The sequence below is a fragment of the Seriola lalandi genome, unplaced genomic scaffold (assembly GCF_002814215.2).
Source record: "Seriola lalandi dorsalis isolate HSWRI2012SDOR001 ecotype SW California unplaced genomic scaffold, Sedor1 jcf7180002054893, whole genome shotgun sequence".
In the NCBI taxonomy this organism is placed as follows: Eukaryota; Metazoa; Chordata; class Actinopteri; order Carangiformes; family Carangidae; genus Seriola; species Seriola lalandi.
Genome location: NW_019525445.1, coordinates 2,480,207 through 2,500,753, shown reverse-complemented (window position 1 = coordinate 2,500,753; position 20,547 = coordinate 2,480,207). Strand labels below are relative to the sequence as shown.

At 41.0% G+C, this 20,547-nt stretch overlaps 1 protein-coding gene across 2 annotated transcripts in view; it reads left to right on the top strand.

The window, feature by feature from the left end:
- The first annotated feature begins 6,827 nt into the window (after nt 1-6,827).
- dpysl3 (dihydropyrimidinase like 3) overlaps nt 6,828-20,547 on the top strand; it is a 39,529-nt gene continuing 25,809 nt past the window's right edge. The window contains exon 1 of one of the 2 annotated variants that reach the window (XM_087180135.1): nt 6,828-7,208. In XM_087180135.1, coding sequence (XP_087036261.1) covers nt 6,843-7,208 — 366 coding nt within the window. In that variant the 5' untranslated portion in view covers nt 6,828-6,842. Of the gene's footprint in view, nt 7,209-13,832; nt 14,016-20,547 lie in introns of those variants that run through there. The other variant, XM_023429387.2, reaches the window with a different exon arrangement.

Here is a 20,547-nt window from a genome sequence, read left to right as displayed (position 1 = left end):
TTGGCAGTTTATAAATGACTTAAAAAGAGTGTAAATTGCTCTGTTTTATTGTGGTGACGGCTGCAAAGATTCATTTTACTTCCTTGAAAATAATAACTGAAAAATCGTTGGAATATGAATGTGGAATAATGGAATATTTGCCTCCCCCATTCCTTTTCCCCATCCCTCTATCATACAGTCCACTGGATTCATTACTCTATGTGTTGCTCTGGTTGACCAGCAGGGGGTGCTGGTTTCACCTGAGCACCTTTCAATTCGCCCTTTAAAGTTACTTGATCTTTAAATCAACTTGTAAATATTTTCAGATACCCTGCAAAATATCTTTATCCCCTCTGGTTGGAGGATTAGTCAGTTTAAGTTCAAGTCATCAGTACTTCCTGGTCTACAAAAGAACTGAATTCATCCGTTGAATTTCATATGACTGAAAGTAAAGAAAGAAAAAAACAAACCTTATAACATCACCCATATTTCTGTCTCAAGAATGTTGCAGGTTCTGTCACTCCCCCTCTTTTTTACTAACCAAAATGTCTTTGATACTAACAGTTATCTTTTACTAAACACTACTGGCCATTTACAAAAGGCATCCACCTCCCCAAAATGAAACGGGAGAAAGTGAATGCAACACTACCCCTGCTCCACTTCTCTCATGTCGAGCTAACTCTGCCCACTCCCTGCAATATTTACAAGCTGACTGCGCTTGTTCCCCTATGTACCCGAGCTAGTGTATCTGCAATCATTACCGTCCCTCCGGCTCCATTCACACATCTAGAGTAGCCTCTCTCTGGCATCTCGTTACATAGCTGACAGTAACTACCACCCACTCCACTCACTTTAACTCACCAAGGGGAATGACTGAGACTATTTTTGTGCAAACTCAGCTAACAAAGCAGTTGCCTTAAATGCACTTTCCCCTTTCCCCCCCCCCCGCTTGTATGTTCCTTTTTAACGATTGTTTTTTCAGGCTGTTGTTATTACCATGTAATGTAATGTATATATTGTTTCTGTTTTTATTTTACAGAGGAATTTTTTTTCTTCTTTTTTTTTTAATCTTTACCGTCTGTCTTCCAGTGAGAATTTAACCCCTCCTCCTACTTTCGTCTAGATTATTAAATAAACAGATAAAAGGAGCAAAGCTGTAAAAAAAAAAAAAAAAGACATTATGGCCTTTGACCTTGAAGGTTAAATTGTTTTCTTTTCACATCTTTATCACAGGTATGCTTGGTACCGGTTTTTGTGTTGAAGGTGAGCATTTTTAACCCTCCTTATATTTTTGCTTTCTTACATTTCTGCACCGTTCTGCTTTCTACATCCTGACTCCAAAAAATAAATTCACATACTTGAGTCTTAAATAATTATATCAGGTAAAAGACGTTTTAGATATTTATCTCATTTCTTTATTTATCCTATGTACAGTTTACCTTTTAAGTAATCATATTTGAAAATGCTCGGCTCAGTGTTTTGTGGGGGAAAGGGAAGACACTCATTTTAACATTTGGTTTGAAATGATTAAGATAAGATTATTATCTGTGTCCTGTTTTTTAAAAAGCATCTCAGTGTGTTACTTTTTTTTTTTTTTGCTGTCAACTGTGGCCTCACAACAAATTCCATTTAGTAGCTGCTCTGGCGCTTTCGATCATGTCTCACAGTCTTCCTCAGAAGATGGTCTGTTTTTATTGGAGTTATTAGATGTTAAAATTTTATTATTTTTCTTTTCATCCATGTTGGCTGAAATGTTGAAACTGAAAGTGTATTCTTGATTTGGAAACAGCAGCTGATAAAACAAATGAAAAAAATTTCAATTTAAACTTTTACCACTCCACGATAACAGGGCAGCTTCACCTGCTGAAGATCTTGTGATACATTCGAAAGCTCCAGAACAGCTACTAAACAGTACTTGTGATGAGACTGTTAGGTCAACAACTAATGACCTTTTAACCTATTGATTTTTATTATAATCTCTTATGTCTGGGGTAACCATGTTAAACGGGATATAGTTTAACAATATGCACTATTTTATTGTTTGTGTTGCACAGCTTTATTTATTGACTCGTGTCAGTGTCTGTCAGCAGCTGTCATCAGTTGTGCTGGTTAGTGGAGTTCTGCTTTGTTCAGGTCAGGAAGAGGGGAAATGGGCTTTGAGCTGCGGCTGGTATTGGTTATTCTTCCATCTGATGTGCTCTGCACATGTTTCATTCATAATCACTGGACAGAAACACCCGAGGTACTGTAGCCACTGTACGTCCTTTGCCGGTCAAATCCGATAGTATTCTTCAGTGCAAATCATTTTCTGTGTGATATCTCAGAGCTTTCCAATTGATTTTGCAGCTCAATCATACAAACGCTCAGTGTTAGGACACAGTTTGTGTGGTACATTATGAGAATCATAAAATCTTCCTTACTACACTGAAGCGGTGAACGCTCCAGTTGTCTCACAAGCTTGTTAAACAGTAGGCTTTTCCGCATTAGGATTTTTTTTTTTTTAAAGCTACACAGGACACAGAGCAGAGTCAGTCCAGGATAACAGTCTGTCTTTTCACTTTGGTCATGACTGTCCTTGCCAAGCCAGACAAGAACAGAGGTCGAGCCAGATTTTGTGCAGTAGATCCGTCCTGCTAAAGGATGTCTGTCATAAAAGCACTTCTATCTGTCCTCCTTTCACCATCCACACAGAGGTCACTGTCAGAGGTTACAGTGTGCACTGACTGAATCAATGCCTTCCAACACTAATTTAAATGGCAGAATAAAGTTTTAAATAAAAAAAAAAAAAAGACCTAATGAAATGTGTTAGTATAGCATTTTTCCTGCAATCTACATTAAATTCTGCATATTTCTCTGTTTCTGAACACATAATCCTTTACGGCATATTTGTTGTGTGCTAATGGAAACAGCTTCCTCTGCAGAAAATCAACTGTAGGTGCGTTTCCAGCACAGACCTTCAGCTGAAACCTACTTGACAGAGCTGGGAGAAGGGGTGGATGGTTTGAGTGTCATATTTTAATCATGAGTCATTCTGGATAACATGTAAACCTCTGTGCCACTGTGTGTTAGGGAGCCTGCCTAGCTGTAAGAGATCCTCAGAGTAACGTACACAGCACATCCTTGGAGGCTCTTTAACCTTATTTCAGCAGCAGCTGGTCAGCAGCCAAACCATCCCAGGCGGAAGCAGCTGCCCAGTCTGTTCTGTTCAGCTCTATAGCAACATTGACTTCATCACTCAACACTCCTATTAAACATGTGAGACTGGCAACACACTTGTTTGCTTTCATCAAATATTTCAACAACAGTTACAGTAAACTGCCAACTCGCAATGTACAAATATCTTAAAGTCAGTTAAAGGAGCGAAATGATTCTGCTGATAGAAGTGAAATTAGTAGGAAAGCATTTCAGCCATTATGAGGTACGTTGCAAAGCAGCTGAGATGAGGTTTCTCCTTCCTCCTCTTCTGCTTTGACTTCAGATCTTTCTCCCCTTTTTTTTTTTTTTTTTTTTGACTACATCGGAAGGGAAAAGTTTATACTGTGTTTCTGAAAATATACAGCATGAAATTAGTTTCATTACAGAGGCCAGAAAAAAAAAACGCACCAATGAAGATGAGCCAACCAGAGGAGCCAAACTAAATATACTGTAGGTGTGAGGGCGGACTGGTGGAACCGGTAAACTCAAGCACAGGTGTGCTCTCAGACTAAACATATTAATGGCTGCTATGCTTAAAAAAAAAAAAAAATCCTACTGTGCTGTCAGAAAAAACACATTCTTTTAACAGAACACACACACACTGAAAAAAACACAGGTGGTGATCCAGGGTTCGGACATTATTAAGACCATCTAAGGACAGTAATTATTTTTTTGACCACTCAGTTTATTCAGTGTGTTGAATAAAGGTGAGCCAATGCAGAACTCACTTGTGCTTGTCAGACCTTGTGCATTATGGTTTCCTCTTTGAATTAACTCCTATTGACTTGCCTGTGGAACAGTGGCCCACTTACCCACTTCTTTAAAGGTTTGCTTGCCGTGAGGCCTTTTGTGCCAAATCCATGAAGACCACTAGGCTTGAATTTGCCAAACTCTCCTTCTAATCCGCCGTCATCCCGTCATGCCTGAATGAACATGAACTCAAGCCAGTGGCAAAAAGGAAAGCTATTGTCTTTGCTAGCTGGCCTACCTTACATCCATTTTTAATATGATGATGGAGGGAGAGTCTGGTGCTTCATTCCAGCATTGCTGCTGTCACTGCTTTAAAAGCCTCGTTAAGTCAGAGCAATATCCTGTTAGTGATCTTCCTGACCAAGTGCCAAACAGCTCCGTGTCACAGGGTCTATATTTCATTCAAAAGGTGCAATGCCAAAATCTGTGGTCATTATTTGCTGGAAAATACCAGACAACCCATCATGTACTTTCTTTATAATCACCTACTCACTTTGCTTCCACAGTGACGCTGCAAATTCTCTTGCGCCCAAATGCAATAAACAACTCACTGACTGTTTTGTTATTATGGTTTGTAGCTATCATGACATCACCGACTTTGAAAGCCAGACAGTGAGAGCTGATGGCTCCACTGCCTCCCAGTCAGTCTGCTCTGTCCCGACCACAGTAAAACAGGGTACAGTGCAGCACAAACACACTCCGCAGGAGCCTCTGAGCGCTGTCCTTGTTCTTTCACATAACATTTAATTCGTCAAGTCATCCGAGCTGCTTGGTGTCAGTGTGTGGCCAGCCAAAACACAAAGCTGTTGGGGGAGGAAAACCTAAAGAATGCTGTCACTTTTGTTTTTTGTCCTCCTCTTCCTCTCAGCATTATTTACCGTCTAAAACACAAGTAACACACTAGAGGGCAGGAGAACAGACACCCCCAGAAAACACTGAGACTCACTAAGTTACCATAGAATTACAGAGGCGGGAACTTTCAGTGGACTCCTGGCATCTTCACAAGCCTTGATGCTTTAATCACATTCATGTGAGTGGAAATTTCTGCTGGCCTGACAAGTTGCTTCACTAGATGCCAACGGAGCCACAGGAACTGCGACAGTGGTATTCAGCAAGGAATGTGTGGAAATAAGAGCAACTTATCATATTTTACCCAGCTTCAGTCCCATGACAAAAAAAAATCTCCACAAAGCCGTCTTTTCAGAATTTAGTGCGTGATGGTTTCTTTTTCTTTTCCTTCCCATGCTTTTTCTCTGATCTGCAGATATTGCAAGGGTCAGCTGCTATGAAATAAGATAACAACAAAAGAACATGTATGGAAGACTCTTCCTTCTCATTTTGAGTTTTGTAATCTGCGTGATCCTGTATTTAATGTCTAGCAGTCATTTCCTTCATTCTAGCATATATTAGCAAAAGGATAAGAGATGTTCAAATAGATGTTCTCCTCTTGCTTAGAAACATACTCACTTTTCATCATCAGGGTCACGGATTTAAAAAGTTTAAGTTTGGTTGCCATGCATGAGTTTGTGTTTGTTTTTTTCTTTGGTTTGACAGGGGTTCAACAGGAAAAAAAAGAAAAAACACTGGATGCTGGCGTGACTGCAGTGGCTCCCTGCCTGAAAAACATTGATGACAACCTGTTAGATGAGACTTGAGGACAGGCCCTGTTTGACTTCACTGCAGCCGACAGTGTGACTGACCTTGAGACTCTTTCTCATCTCTGTGGACTGTGTGCTCTCTTTCTCTTTCTCTCTCTCTCTCTCTCACACACACACACACACACACACACACACTTTGCACTTCAATGGGATCTCTGAAGGCAGCCACATGTTATTTCTAATCCACCTATGAGCTGAACCAAAGCCATGCTGTGTACTGTTCAAGACTGTATGCTGTTCAGGACTGAGCTGCCATTATTTTATTTTTTTCCACTTTTTTATTTATCAAAAACAACAATTCTGTTTTTGATAAGTGGAATTTTGGCAGATAAGAAGGCAGTGAATTATAATTTTAATGGGATTCCTTCTCATGAAGGCTCATTAGTCTTAGGAAGATAAGGTACATTGGCTGCGGTTCAGTGTAGTTCAAGGCAGATGTAAGTTTTTCAGACTTTAACTGGTTTGTACAGGCTTGTTTTCAGACTTGTGAAACATGCTGATATATGGGCCCGTTACATAATTGCCCTCCTGTTGACTGAGTGACGGCGTTGACTCCTGCTTACCCCCTTTTGTAGCTCCCTTGACTCAGCAGTCTCTCAGTTTGAGACCCTCTAGCCTGAAAGCTGCTTGTCTCCCGCGGTGCTGACACGATCCTGTCTCATTTGTGCTGGCGTAGAGTAATCACCCCAGGGTGTTGCTGCAGAAGGCTCACACACACACACACACACACACACACACACACACACACACACACACACACACATACACATACAGACACGAAGAAGCACCAGCTTTTATCCTACTTTGAGGTGAAGTGTTTTCGCCAAGCCAGAGGGGGGTGGTGGGTGGGGGTGGTGAGCGTGGTGGGTGCGCGTGTCGCGTCTTAAGTGGTGCTGAAAAGGACAGCTCCTTTCACACTCACGCACCTGTGTCCACTTAGTTAATCTCACTGGCTGATTTAAAAAACTAACTCAAAACAAAAAGACCCAAGACCACAATCCAATCAATGAAACTTATTTATAAAAAGAAATATCTGACATAAAACCATAAGCTTTCTTTGCATCTGGCGCCACCGCCACTACAGTGCCACCTCTGGCTTTAACTCAACTCCTGCCTGCCTGTCTGCCCTGGCTTCCTCGCAGCACGACACACACACACACACACACACACATACACACACGCACACTCACACTAGCAGGCACACACCACTTGAGCACTAGTTTCACCGTCTTTCTCGGTCACTTTGTGCAGGGCTCCACCATGGCAGAGCGCAGGGGAAACTGGGACATGGCAGAGGACGACCTGCCGGTTTATCTCGCCCGACCCGGCACGGCCGACCAGGTCCCCCGGCAGAAATACGGCGGCTTGTTTTGCAGCGTCGAGGGCGCGTTTGAGAGTAAAACCATAGACTTTGATGCCCTGAGCGTCGGCCAGAGGGGCTCCCGCACCCCGAGGACCGCGAAGCGAGAGACCGGTCGGGAGGCGAGGAGCCCGGCGAGTGACAGCAGGAGCTCCTCTGGTGTTGGAAGTCCCGCTGCAAGCAGGCAACGAGGGAAAGACTCAGCTCAGGTTGAGATAAGAACCAGCGGTGCTAAAGAAGTGTTGCAGAACCTGGGAGATGAGGAGGTAAGGGGACTTTTTTTAACTTTTGCGTGACTGGCTGCAGCATGTGTAAATGACAGGGCTGGTTTCCTCACTGTGTGTCACTGTTGTGCCTGTTAGTTTTACTTTCTCCTTCCTGGTTCCTTATTTATTTAATAAGTGATGTTTTATGATGGTTAATTGCAGAGCAGATATGAAATATAAGATATAAGAAAAGAAATAAGATTTGTGAGCTAAAAATGGAAACGACCTCAGTAGCCTATAGGCTCACAGCCTTCTAGTTATACAAACACAATTAACTTACTAATGAACTCCCACTGACACTGACGCTGTCAGGCTGTGGGCCACACCTTAATAAAGTCTGTACTTCATCTTGGCTTTGGATGTTTCATTCTGCCACATCACTAAATGGCCTAACTGATTATGATGATAAAGCTTCCTGAAAAAACTGTAGAGATGATTTAACAGCATTGCAGAACAGATACAGTATCTTAATCATGGGGCTTCGAATAGTATGAAACAAATAGTTAACAGCCATGAGTGGAGTAAGGAGTAAATTCAATTTCTCAGTGAATTTAAAAAATACACACAGTCTGCCAAAATGGCTGGGAAACGAGTCTTACCACCCACAGCCAACATTCAACAACGTTTGTTTGGCTACTATTATTCTTAAACCCTTGAAGAATACTGCAGGGGAACTCAGCCAATGTATTAAGACAATGTAATGAAGAAAAAAAACAAAAAAACTCAAGTAACCAAGGCCACAGACTGGAAAGCCTCAAGGCTGGACCAATGAAAATTTCTGTCATCGCTACAACCCTGGGCCTCTGCAGACATTACTTCTGTTTAAGTGAAACCACAGAGCTGGCGACCATGATGCTAAATATTTGGCTGCAGAGAAAGTGCAACAAGTGTTGTGCCCACACATTCAGCAACATATTGACCTGCTATTTTTGTGACAACTGTAGGTCCATTAAAACAACAAGCTCAAATGCAAGCCGGTGACATAGTGTAGCCCTAGTAGAGAGGAGTGAAGTCACAAGTAGTTGGACAACTAAATTCAGTTTTATATTTTGTTGTTTCATACCACACAGGTTAGAAGTGTAACACACACCAACTGTAATTGAGAAATATCTTTCTTACTTTAAAACCTGCAGTACGTACGGTTTGGAAAAAAAAAACATCTATAGCATGTGCATCTCAGTGGCATAAAAGAATCAGAACAGCTAATAATCACATAGTGCCTCCTTCTGCATGAGCAATCTAGGGGGTTTTCAGGTGGTTGCTAAAAATGTTCATGGTGAGTGTTGGTATAGGTGATTTTGTTCAATTGCTATCATGTAAGAGCTGATTATATATGGCTGAGAAGGGGTCATACAGGTAGATCTAGTGGTGCATGTGGTGGTAGCAGAATTAGCCTTTCTATCATTAGCAACAGAAAGTCCCATCAAGTTCAGTGTGGTTCAGTACAGTGTGCTGTCTCATTAATTACTGAAAAAATTGTCATACTTGCCATTTTACTTGCCTGACATTTTTCTTCCAAAGAGGTAAAAAAAATACTTCATATATCACACAAAAAAAATGTTTACGCTTGACTTAGGTGGAAAAGTTCAGATCAGTGTGACAATAGAAACAGACTTACTGAATAAATCATGATCTACATGAAGCATGTGACTGAGGTGTCCACTAGGTCTGAACAATTCATCTAAATGTTATCAAAATTGCAATATGGCCAAGTGCAATATCCAAATCAAAGGAGCTGCTTTTTTTCTTTCTTTTTTTTCTTTTTCTTCTTTTGATAAAGGTATAATGTGTCACAACATACCATAAATGAAGCATCATAGTGTTACAGCAATACAAATCATATTCTCCACACGTAAGGGAACAGGCTTGTTTGTTACCAGCCCCAACAAAAATCATATCATTATCATTTTTTTATTTTATTTTTTGCAGTAACAATGAAATGCAAAAATGGCCATTCCAACTGAAAGCGTGACTCATATCGCAACCTTAATATATGTCAAAATAATCCTTTTTTTTCATTTATTTATTTTTTATTGTCCACTGAAGAGATGAAAAATGGCAGCAGATGAAAACATCAGATCTGTGTGGAGCGAAACATAAATGTCATTTTTCCATTATGTTTTTTAACTTTGTTTTCCACCGTGGCTGGTTCTCTTTTCATTACATCATTGCATTCTTCTTCTGCAACAGTTTAATGGAGAATTAGGGCCACTCACTCCTTTTATTCGTATAACAGTAGTGGATGGAAACACACAGTCATTTGCCATCACAGTGTGACAGTGAGCCAGCATGCGCGATACCAGGATCCTGAAACTGAAGCAGCTAAATGGAATTAAACCATCATTCATTTTATTATTTAGACCTGTGCTTTCCTTACGTCAAACTGTCTTCAGTGAAAAAAGGCCTGTTGTTGCTAGAAATCATAGACTGTCGGCAGTAGAAGAAGGCCTGTTGTTGCTAGAAATCATAGGTGTCCTCAGTGATCAGAATGTTTTGATGATGTCATGTGTGTGGCACCACGGTGAGACATTCAAGGAGAGGCTGGGCTTTAATGTTTCAGCACCATGGAGAGAGAGGCACAGAGAGAGGCAGGGTTTGAAATGTTCAGCACCAGAGCAAAGTGAAGCCGACTGTCACAATGACAAACACAAAAAACCAAATGATCCGTTCTCAAGTCTTTCTTTTTCATTTTTGCTGCAGAAGATGTGTTTTCCAAAAAGAGAAATCAAAAGTAATGATTTAAGGCAATAAAGTTCAAATGTGAGGGAGCAGGGAAGAGTTAAAACATTATCAAATTATCCAATGTCATAGATTAGAGTCAAATAGAATCAAGTAAAATTTAATATGCTTAAATGCATAAAGTTATTATCAGCCTGACGGTCAGCTCTGGTCTGAGATCACCGGCAGCATTGATTGCGTTTGCTGTAATTGTGCCGCTAAATGGTGTGTATTGCTTTAGAGGATACCAATGAAAAAGCAGTATCATACATTTTCCCACCAAGAGCTCTTGGAATTTTTAGAATCTTAATTGGAAAATTTCTAGATAATCACTTAAAGTAAATTCATTTGAATGTCTAGATGCTCTGTCATGTATTGTGTTGCCCTTTGATGCCAGTCCCACTTACCGTTCCCACAACTGAAATACTGCTCGATCTGAGTCTAAGGGCACAGTGAAGGTAAAACAAAACAGTCTGCTGTCGTGGCAGATCTCTTATCTCCCTCTGTTGGATTCACTGGAGACTTGGGAATACTGATAAATTATCTATGGTAGAAATGAGAAAAGTTTTCTTGAAAATACTTTTTTACCTTACTTTTCTCACTGTTGTGGTTGAACGGTTTGTCCTTATCATTTATGCATCAGTGATTTTTGTGCTGTCATTGATTCTCTGCCAGACAGCAGACTCTTTGGCACGCACACCCTCACCAACCTATCTCCATCTATCTGCATTTGAATCCTCACAATACATTTTGATTTGTCTCTTCTGAATTCTAAATATAAACTGTATCCTGCCTTTTACAGCCTTTACTGTCACAGTCCATTATGGTATAAAAATTAAGTTTTTCCCCTAAGCATGAAGGTAGACATCTTCAGTGTGGCTGGCAGCCAATTTCCTCCTTGTGGCCTGATGCTGAACTGCAATATTGCACCTCCTGAGGTAACCAGATGATTCAGCAGAATTCAACAGACAAGAGTTAGGCTGTGTGTGTGTGTTTTGTTTTTGTTTTTTTTGCTTGGTGTAGAAACTGTGTGAGGACATCAGACTGACAGCAGAGATAGGGCATGCTTACTCTTCTGATATTATTTAGTACACTCTGGAAGCCAGTCAGGCTCAACATGCAAACTAATGATAAGTGGAAAAGCCAGTGTCTCTTTTCCCAGTTTCAATGCCATTTCATCTCATTCAGAATGTCATTATAAAGCTGCAGTCTGTTGGTTGTCAGGGGTTAATGCATGGTTATCTTATGGCTATAGCAAAGTAATTGTCTATATTGAATAAGCTTTGGTGGATGTAGTAATGGTAAACAATAATGATCATATTTGTATATGTTACTGGTCTCTTCCTGTCTGGTGAGCTAATTAGGGTAATCAGCTGCTGTAATGAAGTGAATAATGGGGAGTGGCCAGCCAGATGCCTGGTTGGCCTGTTTTAGGGATGAACCCCCCAACCCTTCCACCCCCGCTTCCCTTCTCCTCTTTGTTGTTCTGCAGGGTGGAAGTCAGACTGGGAGAGGCACTTTACACACTTACATCCACACTGACACACACATACAGTACAGGCGCACCTATGCGCTGATATGTTTAAGCTTGTCCATATGCACGGGTGTAAGGTGCAATGTAAATTATGACAGTATCCCACAGGTCAATTATTAAAGGTGCAGTAGGTAAAACATTCAACTATAATCGTGATTCAGAGACAGTTCAGAAAGACTGTGTTACATACTGGAGTGTCAGGATTATAAAAAAAAAAAAAAAAAAAGGGTGTGTAACTCAGTACAACAAAGGGAGTTGTCGAGTTGCATTATGGGAAATGTAGGATCGAGTGTTTTTGGAGCTTGACCTCTGCTGCTTTGATGTTGACCATCTTTTTTTTTTTTTTTTAAATCCCTCAACTTTATGGAAATGTATCACAAAATTGCTGAAGTTCCCTTTTAATCCCACTAAGATTTGCCCCATTAACCAAACGTGATCCTTGTGATGGTGTGTATGTTGTTGTTCTCACCCAGAGGAAGTCATAAACTAAATCTCATAAGCATCGAATTCACTGTCACCGGTGTCCTTCCTAAATTCATCCTGTATCCTTTGGCATTAAGTGATGACACATTAGCGAGAGCACGAAACATGATCATGCTGATGGGTATAGGTTAATGGTGTCTCTTAATATGATTGCTGGTGAAAGTTTATCAGTTCTCTTTTCCATTTGAGGCCACCAAGGTAGCAAGCCCGCTGGTACGGCTTCGATGACCCGACAGAGTCTCTTCTGCATCCTTGATCTGTCCGCCCCCCTGCCTGTCTGTCAGTGTCAGCTGGTTAATGTGGTCTGCAGAGGTAGCAGGCCTGCAAACTTCAAGTGCGTTGTTGATGCATTCTCCAAGGCCCTGGGAATGCTGAGGTAATGCCTTACTCCCTAACTGCCATGAAAGGACATGTCAGTATGCAGGAGCTGTGTCCTTTTAACAACCAAATCTATTTCAAAAACATTTATCTCCTAACCCAGTATAAAAAAATTGTGCTTGTGGAGAGATGTTCATGGTGAGATGCTACACTAGATGAGATATTTTGAAAATAAATGTAGTAAACTGGCCAACGTGTTACACAAGCATGCAGTTCAAGCATCAACACTTGTAGATTTTTGCTATGAGACACACAACATGAACTAATTATGAAATGATTCCCTATTTTAATCCTCTTTAAATGACTCATCCCTCAATTATGAGCATATATGACAGTTAAAACCTTTATTAGTAGTAGTGTTGTTAGTTGTCCTGTAAGTAACATGGAGCAATTTATTGAGATTTTTTGTTTCGTTTTGTTTGTTTTGACATCTAAATACAAAGAAAGTGTTTTCCTCCAAAATTAAAAAAAAAATCTTTTTTTTAATCATCTTTATAAGACCACCTTGTATAGGCCTAAATAGATCAGCCTATCTGCATCTTATATGTTGAGATGATCGGCGTATGACATTAACCACATAGATGATGATTTTTTTTTCATTGCGGCCCATAATTTCTTTGAATTGTTAAATGAAGCATACACATAATTATACAAATAAAGCCTTTAAACATTTAACTTCAAATCTTCTGTGCTGTTAATCTACGTTTTTCTTCTTGGAAGCTATGAAGAGTATCTACTGAATGTGACTATGATTTTTTTCAGTTTATAATTTATACACATGCACATGTCAGTCACGTGCACGCCGGTATGAGTGCATTAGTGCTGAGGAGGGGAGTGCTGGTGGAGTGGAGGGTGAGTGTGTGTGTGTGTGTGTGTGTGTCGTGGGGAGTAGACATGTGGGGTGTGTAATGTGGTGGACAGGCTCTGTGACAGCTGCTCCACCATTTTGCCCCTCCTCTGTGTTCACAAAAACAAAACCACACAATCTTGTAGGTAATAACTGGTAAAGATTTACACTCTAACCTACTCAAATATAATATAATATTTCTATTTAAACAGAAAATGTGACCTGGAATTTATTCATATAATTGGATTTGTTTGTACTCTCCCTGGATTAGAGAGTCTTGCTTTTGCTGCTTCCTTTTGCCTATACAGTACAGTGCAATTTATTCTAATCTAATGGCTAACAGTTCATCTCTTGAGTGACTTTGGCAAGAGATACACAGAGAGAACATGGGTGTGAATTTGTAAACCAGCTAATTCAGGTCAACTTGATGTTTATGAGAGAAGAATGACCTCCGGTTAATAATCACTAATATAATTTGATATGTGCTGTATATGTGCGAGGAAGAATGTGCGACAGCTCAGTCATGCAGACAACTGGATGGTGGCTGCAGACTGATCACCAGCTGCTCCACTGCGCCCTCCAGTGGAAAGATTGTCACACCGCCTCTTTCCAATTGAGCCTATTGAGGGAGGGGCCGGGTGACTGGACCAGAGACGCTCCTATAGCACTCTGCGAGGCACTTTACATCGCACAGACAGAGGGGCGACCATTCCCTGAAGCTCCCATCCAGGCGAGGGCCGCTGCAGCATCCGTAAAGAGGGAATACCGTTTTTTAAAGCTTGATTTTGAAGGTGGAACCGAACGAAAAATGTCTTATCAAGGAAAAAAGAACATCCCAAAGATCACAGTGAGTAAAGGAGTTATTTATGCCTCATTGGCTATAGGAACTTTGATGCCTGCTGTTGCAAATCTCCGGGATTGCAATTTTTCAATCACCGCGTCGATGTATCTTAAACATACTGTCGTCTATATCGCTGCCCCCAGCACGACTCCGGGCTTGTTATTTGTCTTTTCTATTGTCAGACTTGACCGCAGGAAGCCGATGAAAAAAAAAAAATGCGCACGACGAAATGGCATGAGTGGCCGCCACAGTGACAGTGAGGCAGGGAGATAAAGGCGTTTTCTTAAAGGTGTCCTGCATCTTCTTTGTTGAGGGTATCCATGCGTGTGTCGAGCCGGCTCGCCCTTAAAAAATCACTGTAATGCTTCTGCAGGGACTGTCTGCTGTCTGCAGCGCAGAGCTGCGAGTTTATAGTGACCCGATCATTTTGATCATTTTCAAATGTGCCTTGGCAGCATATCATTATTACATTGCATTAATGTGCTTTATAGCATATTCACAACCCCTATATGTATCTTACTTTTTTCCATTTCAGTGAAGCGATGAAAATCACGTTATAGCCATTTTGACAAGAATGTGTTCAGCCCTTCCTGTCATGGATTTATTCTGGGCCTAATTGATCATTGATGTGGGAGTCTATTGAACAGTAGTCTCATTGTCAATGAGCTTTCTTTGCCATTTTAATGCAGTGTTTTTAGTAACATACTTAAGAGCATCCTAATGATATTATAGCTCAATCATATTGTCTCCTGATTATTAACTGGCAAATAATAGAAAAAAAGTGATTTCTATAAAATAATTTCCCATTCTTTGTGCTTCAGCTCATTATTTCCTCAAAGGGCCCCATTTATTTTCATGTGCGGGATAAAATGTGTCCCCTGCAGACTTCAGACATGGGCTTCTGTTCATGTTGCAGGCTGGTGCAGAGGAGAGTGAGAGGGAGAAGAGGAAAGGAGAGGTGGGGGTTGGGGGATGGGGGGGTACACGCCCATTTGTGATGAGCTGTGATAAGCCGGCCTTGTAATGGGGCTCTTGTATTCTTGCATCACCAGAAGGAGAAAGACTCAGACTCCTGTCAGAGCATCAAGGGTGGAGGTTGAACTGGTGTTGCACAGCCATTGGTGTCGATTGCTGGCGTTTCACAGCTGCGTGCTGGCGTGTGTTACAACTGCAGAGAAACCTCTCCCACTCCCTCTCCTTCTGTGTGTATGTGTGTGTATGTGAGTCCAAAATGCCTGCCTTCTAGTTTTCATTGTTGCAGCTCAGGCTGCAGTCAGGGGTGTGTTGCCCAGCTGTGGGAGCCACATCCTTTGTCTCGTCTTCTCAGCTGATACCACACCAAAGGGGGGATTTGGGGGAAGACTGGAGTAGCTTTATCCTGTAGGCGTCCTGTATTCTATATCCCTATTTTGAGGAGTCTCTTGATGTCAGTCATCTTAAAGTAGGGCATGTCTCTACTATAATATGCTAAGGTGGGCCAGAATTTCCAAGGTATTATAGGGATGGAAATTTGAATTTTACCAACGCCCTACAGAGAGGTTGGGTGTTTCTTCCTTTGGATCTGTTTTTATGCTAGAATTCTGGGGCATTTAACCTATGAAAGGCGTAGTATTTATATCAAAACACCCATATCCACAGACAGAATCAGAGGGCAATGCTGCAATGGAGAGCACTAGACTCACCGAGATAAGATCTGTCTCCTCTCCCTCTTAGTTTGATACTGAGGCATGAAATCACAGACCGGAAAGATTGCTAACACCAGCAAGTTTTGTGCAGCTTGATGGTCTCAAGATACATGATATCTGGGGGGGTACTGAGGTTAAATTTTTCATTTGGAAGGTTGTTGCAATCCTCAAAGACAAGCTTCATCCAGTTGTAACTAACGTGTTAACTTGAGTAAGCGCAGCGATATTGTGGCTTCACCCCACACCACATTTTTCACACTGATTTACCACTGTTTGTTTTCATCATTTCATGGTAGTCCAGTCCTTCCTCCAATAAACTGAAGTTATTATTCTGAAGATTTCAGTTCTGCTTGATGTGGCGACCACTGTGGTTACTGGTGGTAATGGCAAGTGCATTTCAAAATGATACCTACATCAGCCAGCAAACACGCTGTGAGCAGCTTTACTCAGAAGCAAACTGTGGCCTGATAAAATCCAACCCGTTATGTTGTTTTAACAAAGATGTCAGTCAACAATGTCATCCAACACAATAAAACTGACTTCATGATTGAATTACAACTGCACCAGCTGGCATTCACTTCCTGTGAATTCCTTGAGATGGGCGGTGCCGGTAACAATGACCACTACTACATAGAGAAACAGTTACGCAAATACACTGAATGGCCATTGCTGAAAAAATATCGGCCATAAATAGCATCAAAAATTGGGACTGATGTAATGATATAACTTGAAGGATAAGCCTGTGAATGTTCTAGTTTTTCCTTATCTTCAGCGTTTGTCATAAAAAAAACAACAATAATGATCCTTTGAACAAATGTTGTCTGTGTAACCAGAATCTGGTTTTGCTTATTCTTTTATGCCATAAACCTCCACCATTATCCAAACCCCTTCTGATGAAAATCAAGTGTTTGACTCTGTTAATATGTCCATATGGTGTTTTTTTTTTAATATAATACAAGACATATCATGTGCAGAATAATCAGTCAACACCATGACTGAGTATTTCCACCTTGGAACTGCAGTGAACCAATGATCATAAAAACAGATTCAGACAGCCAGGGTTTCATACAAACCTAAGGAACCAATCCCGTCAACTTGTGGGGACGAGAGAGCGGCAAAATAAATCCGAAACCTTGTCAGTACGGAGAGCTAGAGTTTGCATTAGCACAACCACTAACACTGCTAGTTACGAGCTAACAAACAACGTAAATAAATAAAAGATGCTAACTATGCTAACCATTCTGATATGTCTGCTTTTGGCCAATTTTGGTCACAACAAACTTCTCATCTGAGTCTTGGTCTGACTTTTTTCCTCTAACACTAACCATCTCTCTGCTCTTTCACCAGTCACCGAAACCTTGTGGCAGCAGAGAGCAAGAGTTTGAGCACAGCCACTAACTGTGTCAACCACTGCCAGTTACAAGCTAACAAACAACATAATCAAATAACTACGGCTTACCGTTCTGATACGTATTCTAGTCTCCAATTTTTGTCACAACAAACTCAACAATCTCCTGAGTTTGGGTCTGACTGAGGCTCAAATGTGGATGAGTTTTTCGGATGTTCCCTCCACTAACCATCTTGATACACACTTCTCTTTCAACCTAGCATGCGTAGCGGTGGTGGGCGGGGCACAAGGCCTTATCCAGAATTTCTCAATAAGTATTTTTACATAGTTTAAAACATGTCTGGAGAGGAACATAAAAAACAAAAAAGACATATATACATATTTGTGACACATTTTTAAAGAATTTTTGTCTTTGGTAGGAACACAGGGGCTTGGGTCTTTGCACTACTAATCTGTGAATGTCTGAAAGTATGCATTGAATGTATTAGAAACTCTTTAACCAATTTACAATGTTGGTGTCACTGGCCTTGAGAGATACACTTAGAACATAAGTAAGAATAAATTATCTGTTTTGAACATCCCACAGTCATGCTTACACAGAAAGACCATAACTACTATACCCATTTCTAACCCTCTTTCCCTCCCAGACTTTCCCTCTGTATTTCCATGCTTGTCCAGTCTGTTCCAGCTGTTTCCTTATGTCTGCTCTCAGCCAGAGTGGCTCTGTCAGATTTCTAGGTGTGGTTCTTCCCTTCCCTCATACCCTCTCACAGCAGCCTCAGTGTTGTTCCAGGCTGGTACATGTCATCAGTAATCCCCTCCAGCTGGAATGAGCATCTGTGGGCATGAAGCTCGGTGGCTCTGCACTAGGAAATGAAACCCGTTCCCCCTGTTGACGCACCACAAAACAGGGCCCCACCACAACAGACTGTGCCATCGCCATGCAGGCTGCAGCGAAGTGGGCTCGAGCGCAAACAAAATAACCCGTGGCCACCCAGACGTTGCCGTGCGACTCACCATGACAACCGATATACAGCTGTGATGGCAGGAAAATACAACCCTTGTTTGGTTTGTCGTGTGGGGATGTGATTTGACACACTTAAATTCAGTCACACACACAAACAGACACTTTGACTGAAAGAGTTTATAATTCAACCTGTCTTGCCCAATCAGATCCAGACTGTTTTTTTTTCCCCCATTGCCATGGTTACACTATTCCTGCCTATCACAAGATCAACATTCCAGTCAAACAAGATTCCTCAAAGACTGTGGCTGGCAGGAGCCTCTGCAATTAATTAAGATTGATAAGTCTCATTGTTTTCACTCTTCCAGAATGAAAAAAAAAATCCTGTGCAGTTTTTGGTAAAGAGTAAATATTTTTGCTCGCTAGGCAACAGGGCTGAAGAAAAGGCACTGGGTGAACATTCAGGATGACTTCCCTCTTCCAATGGTCTCTGCCTGCCTCCCTGTTGCTCTCTCCACCCACACAACGGTCTCTGTCACAGCCAATGGAGGTCTCTCCTTGAATGTCCTCTCAGAGCCTTTGGTCTGCTTTGTAGCTGTGGACTTTTCCAGGACCATTCCCACTTATTAAGCACAGAGGAAGGTTATTATTCATTTGCATCCCAGTTCTATGAGCGCTTCTCCCTCCAGTCTGGTGGATGTGGAAAAAAGTTGTCAGTGGATATTGGTGTAGTAGTACAAGAACAACATCCTGCCGTCTATTTTTGATTACTGTTGGCTTGTGTAACAGAAAATGACAGTTTCCTGTGCAGTGAGAGGTGCGTTATTTTTGGTGCTTTGTTTTTTAAGAGTTGAATGACAAGATATTTTTTCCACCTGAACTTTACTCTACTTTGTTGCCAGGAATCTCATAGATGAGCTTGTCAGCACTAGAAGGAAGATGTTTAGGAAGGTAAAAAAATGACTTAATTACTTTTTCCAGTGACTTCAGAGGAGTAAAGCAGCTTGAATCACACAGTTTGCTAAACCATCCAATTTCCATTTGATCTGTTTAGATTATTGCCAGACATTAGTATGCATTTTTTTTGGTTTCAGTGTATCGGGATAAACCTTCTAGAAGGATTTGTTGTTAAGTTGTAATGTTTGCGTGATGTTTGATAATCCCCCTCTTTGTCCTAATTTGTCGAAACACGCAGCTGAAGAAATCCTACAGCAGGAAAACACCAAATCCTCTACTGTTTACCCAGCACCCAAGTGTTGAGAGTAGGCCACAGTCACACACGCGTGCATACAGTAAGCAAGTACACATATGGAAGTGAAGATGAGTAAGAACAGAAGCCTTGCGCACTAACCTTAGTGAACTCATCCTTATTATATGCCGTTTTAACACGGTAGTAACAAGCTCCATTAACATTCTGTGAGAGCGAGAGCTGAACTTTTGGAAATGTTTTTGGATTCTGAATTTGTGGAAATCGAGATAAAGTCGTTTACAAGCTATGTAAGCTACAGCTAGCCTAGCCTACCATTCCAGCACTAGCAATCTCGAAGATATGCACCCAAATGAGCACCTATACAAGTAGCTATGTCTCTCGTTGTATTGGTTTGCACTCTAGACATAATGCACAAAAATAGATATTTGAATGGTTTGCACATATGTGGTTTACATATGTGGAATAATTAAAGGTCAATTTTGGCCAATTGACAGCGCTGCTACAGTTAGCACTAGGGCTAACCACCTGGAATAACTAATGTGTGAACACTTCCAAGTTGGAATAAGTGTTTCTCTTGTTCTTTCCATTCTATCAACATTGCCTGAATGCAGCATAATGTCTGCATAATCTGCATATTGGCTGTTTATGGCAAATAAACTTTGTGCTCTGCTTTCTGTGTGAACACACCTACACTCCGTCATTATTATCAATAAGTGTGTCTAGCTCATCCACCGAGATGGTTTTCCCTTACAAATACTGGGTGGTGTAGCAGTGACATGACTGACAAACGAAGACATGGTCACTGACCTTGGAAGGTCAGAGCAAATCAGGATCAACATCACTGATGCCTCGCGTAAATGTTCTAATCCAGGATCAAATTCACTTGACCAGCAATAGAATTTTTTCACTATTCCAAGCTAATATGAATCTCTGTGGCCTAAATATATGGTCACAGATTTTAGTTAAATAAAATAAAATCCAAAATAAAAATGTCTGTCTTTGACAATTTAGGCAGGATGCCTGAAATTGAAAAATAAGACACAGTGTGAGGCTCTTTGGTCTGTCCTTCATCACTGCAGCTGCTTAAATCTAGAAACCCAGAAAACACCTATTTATTTTATAGAAGTTTTATAAAAATCCAACCAGTTGCATAAGCAATTTTTTTGAACAGGCCAATATTTGTCTCTTTCCCTGATATTGTTGGGGGGCAGTGAACAATAAAAAGTACTGAGGCTTCAAACAAGGTAGGGAATTGTGTTTGCCCTTGTTTCTCATCAAGACTTAATGAGAAAAAGGCACAGTATGTCATTAGTTGCACATCACGAATATGC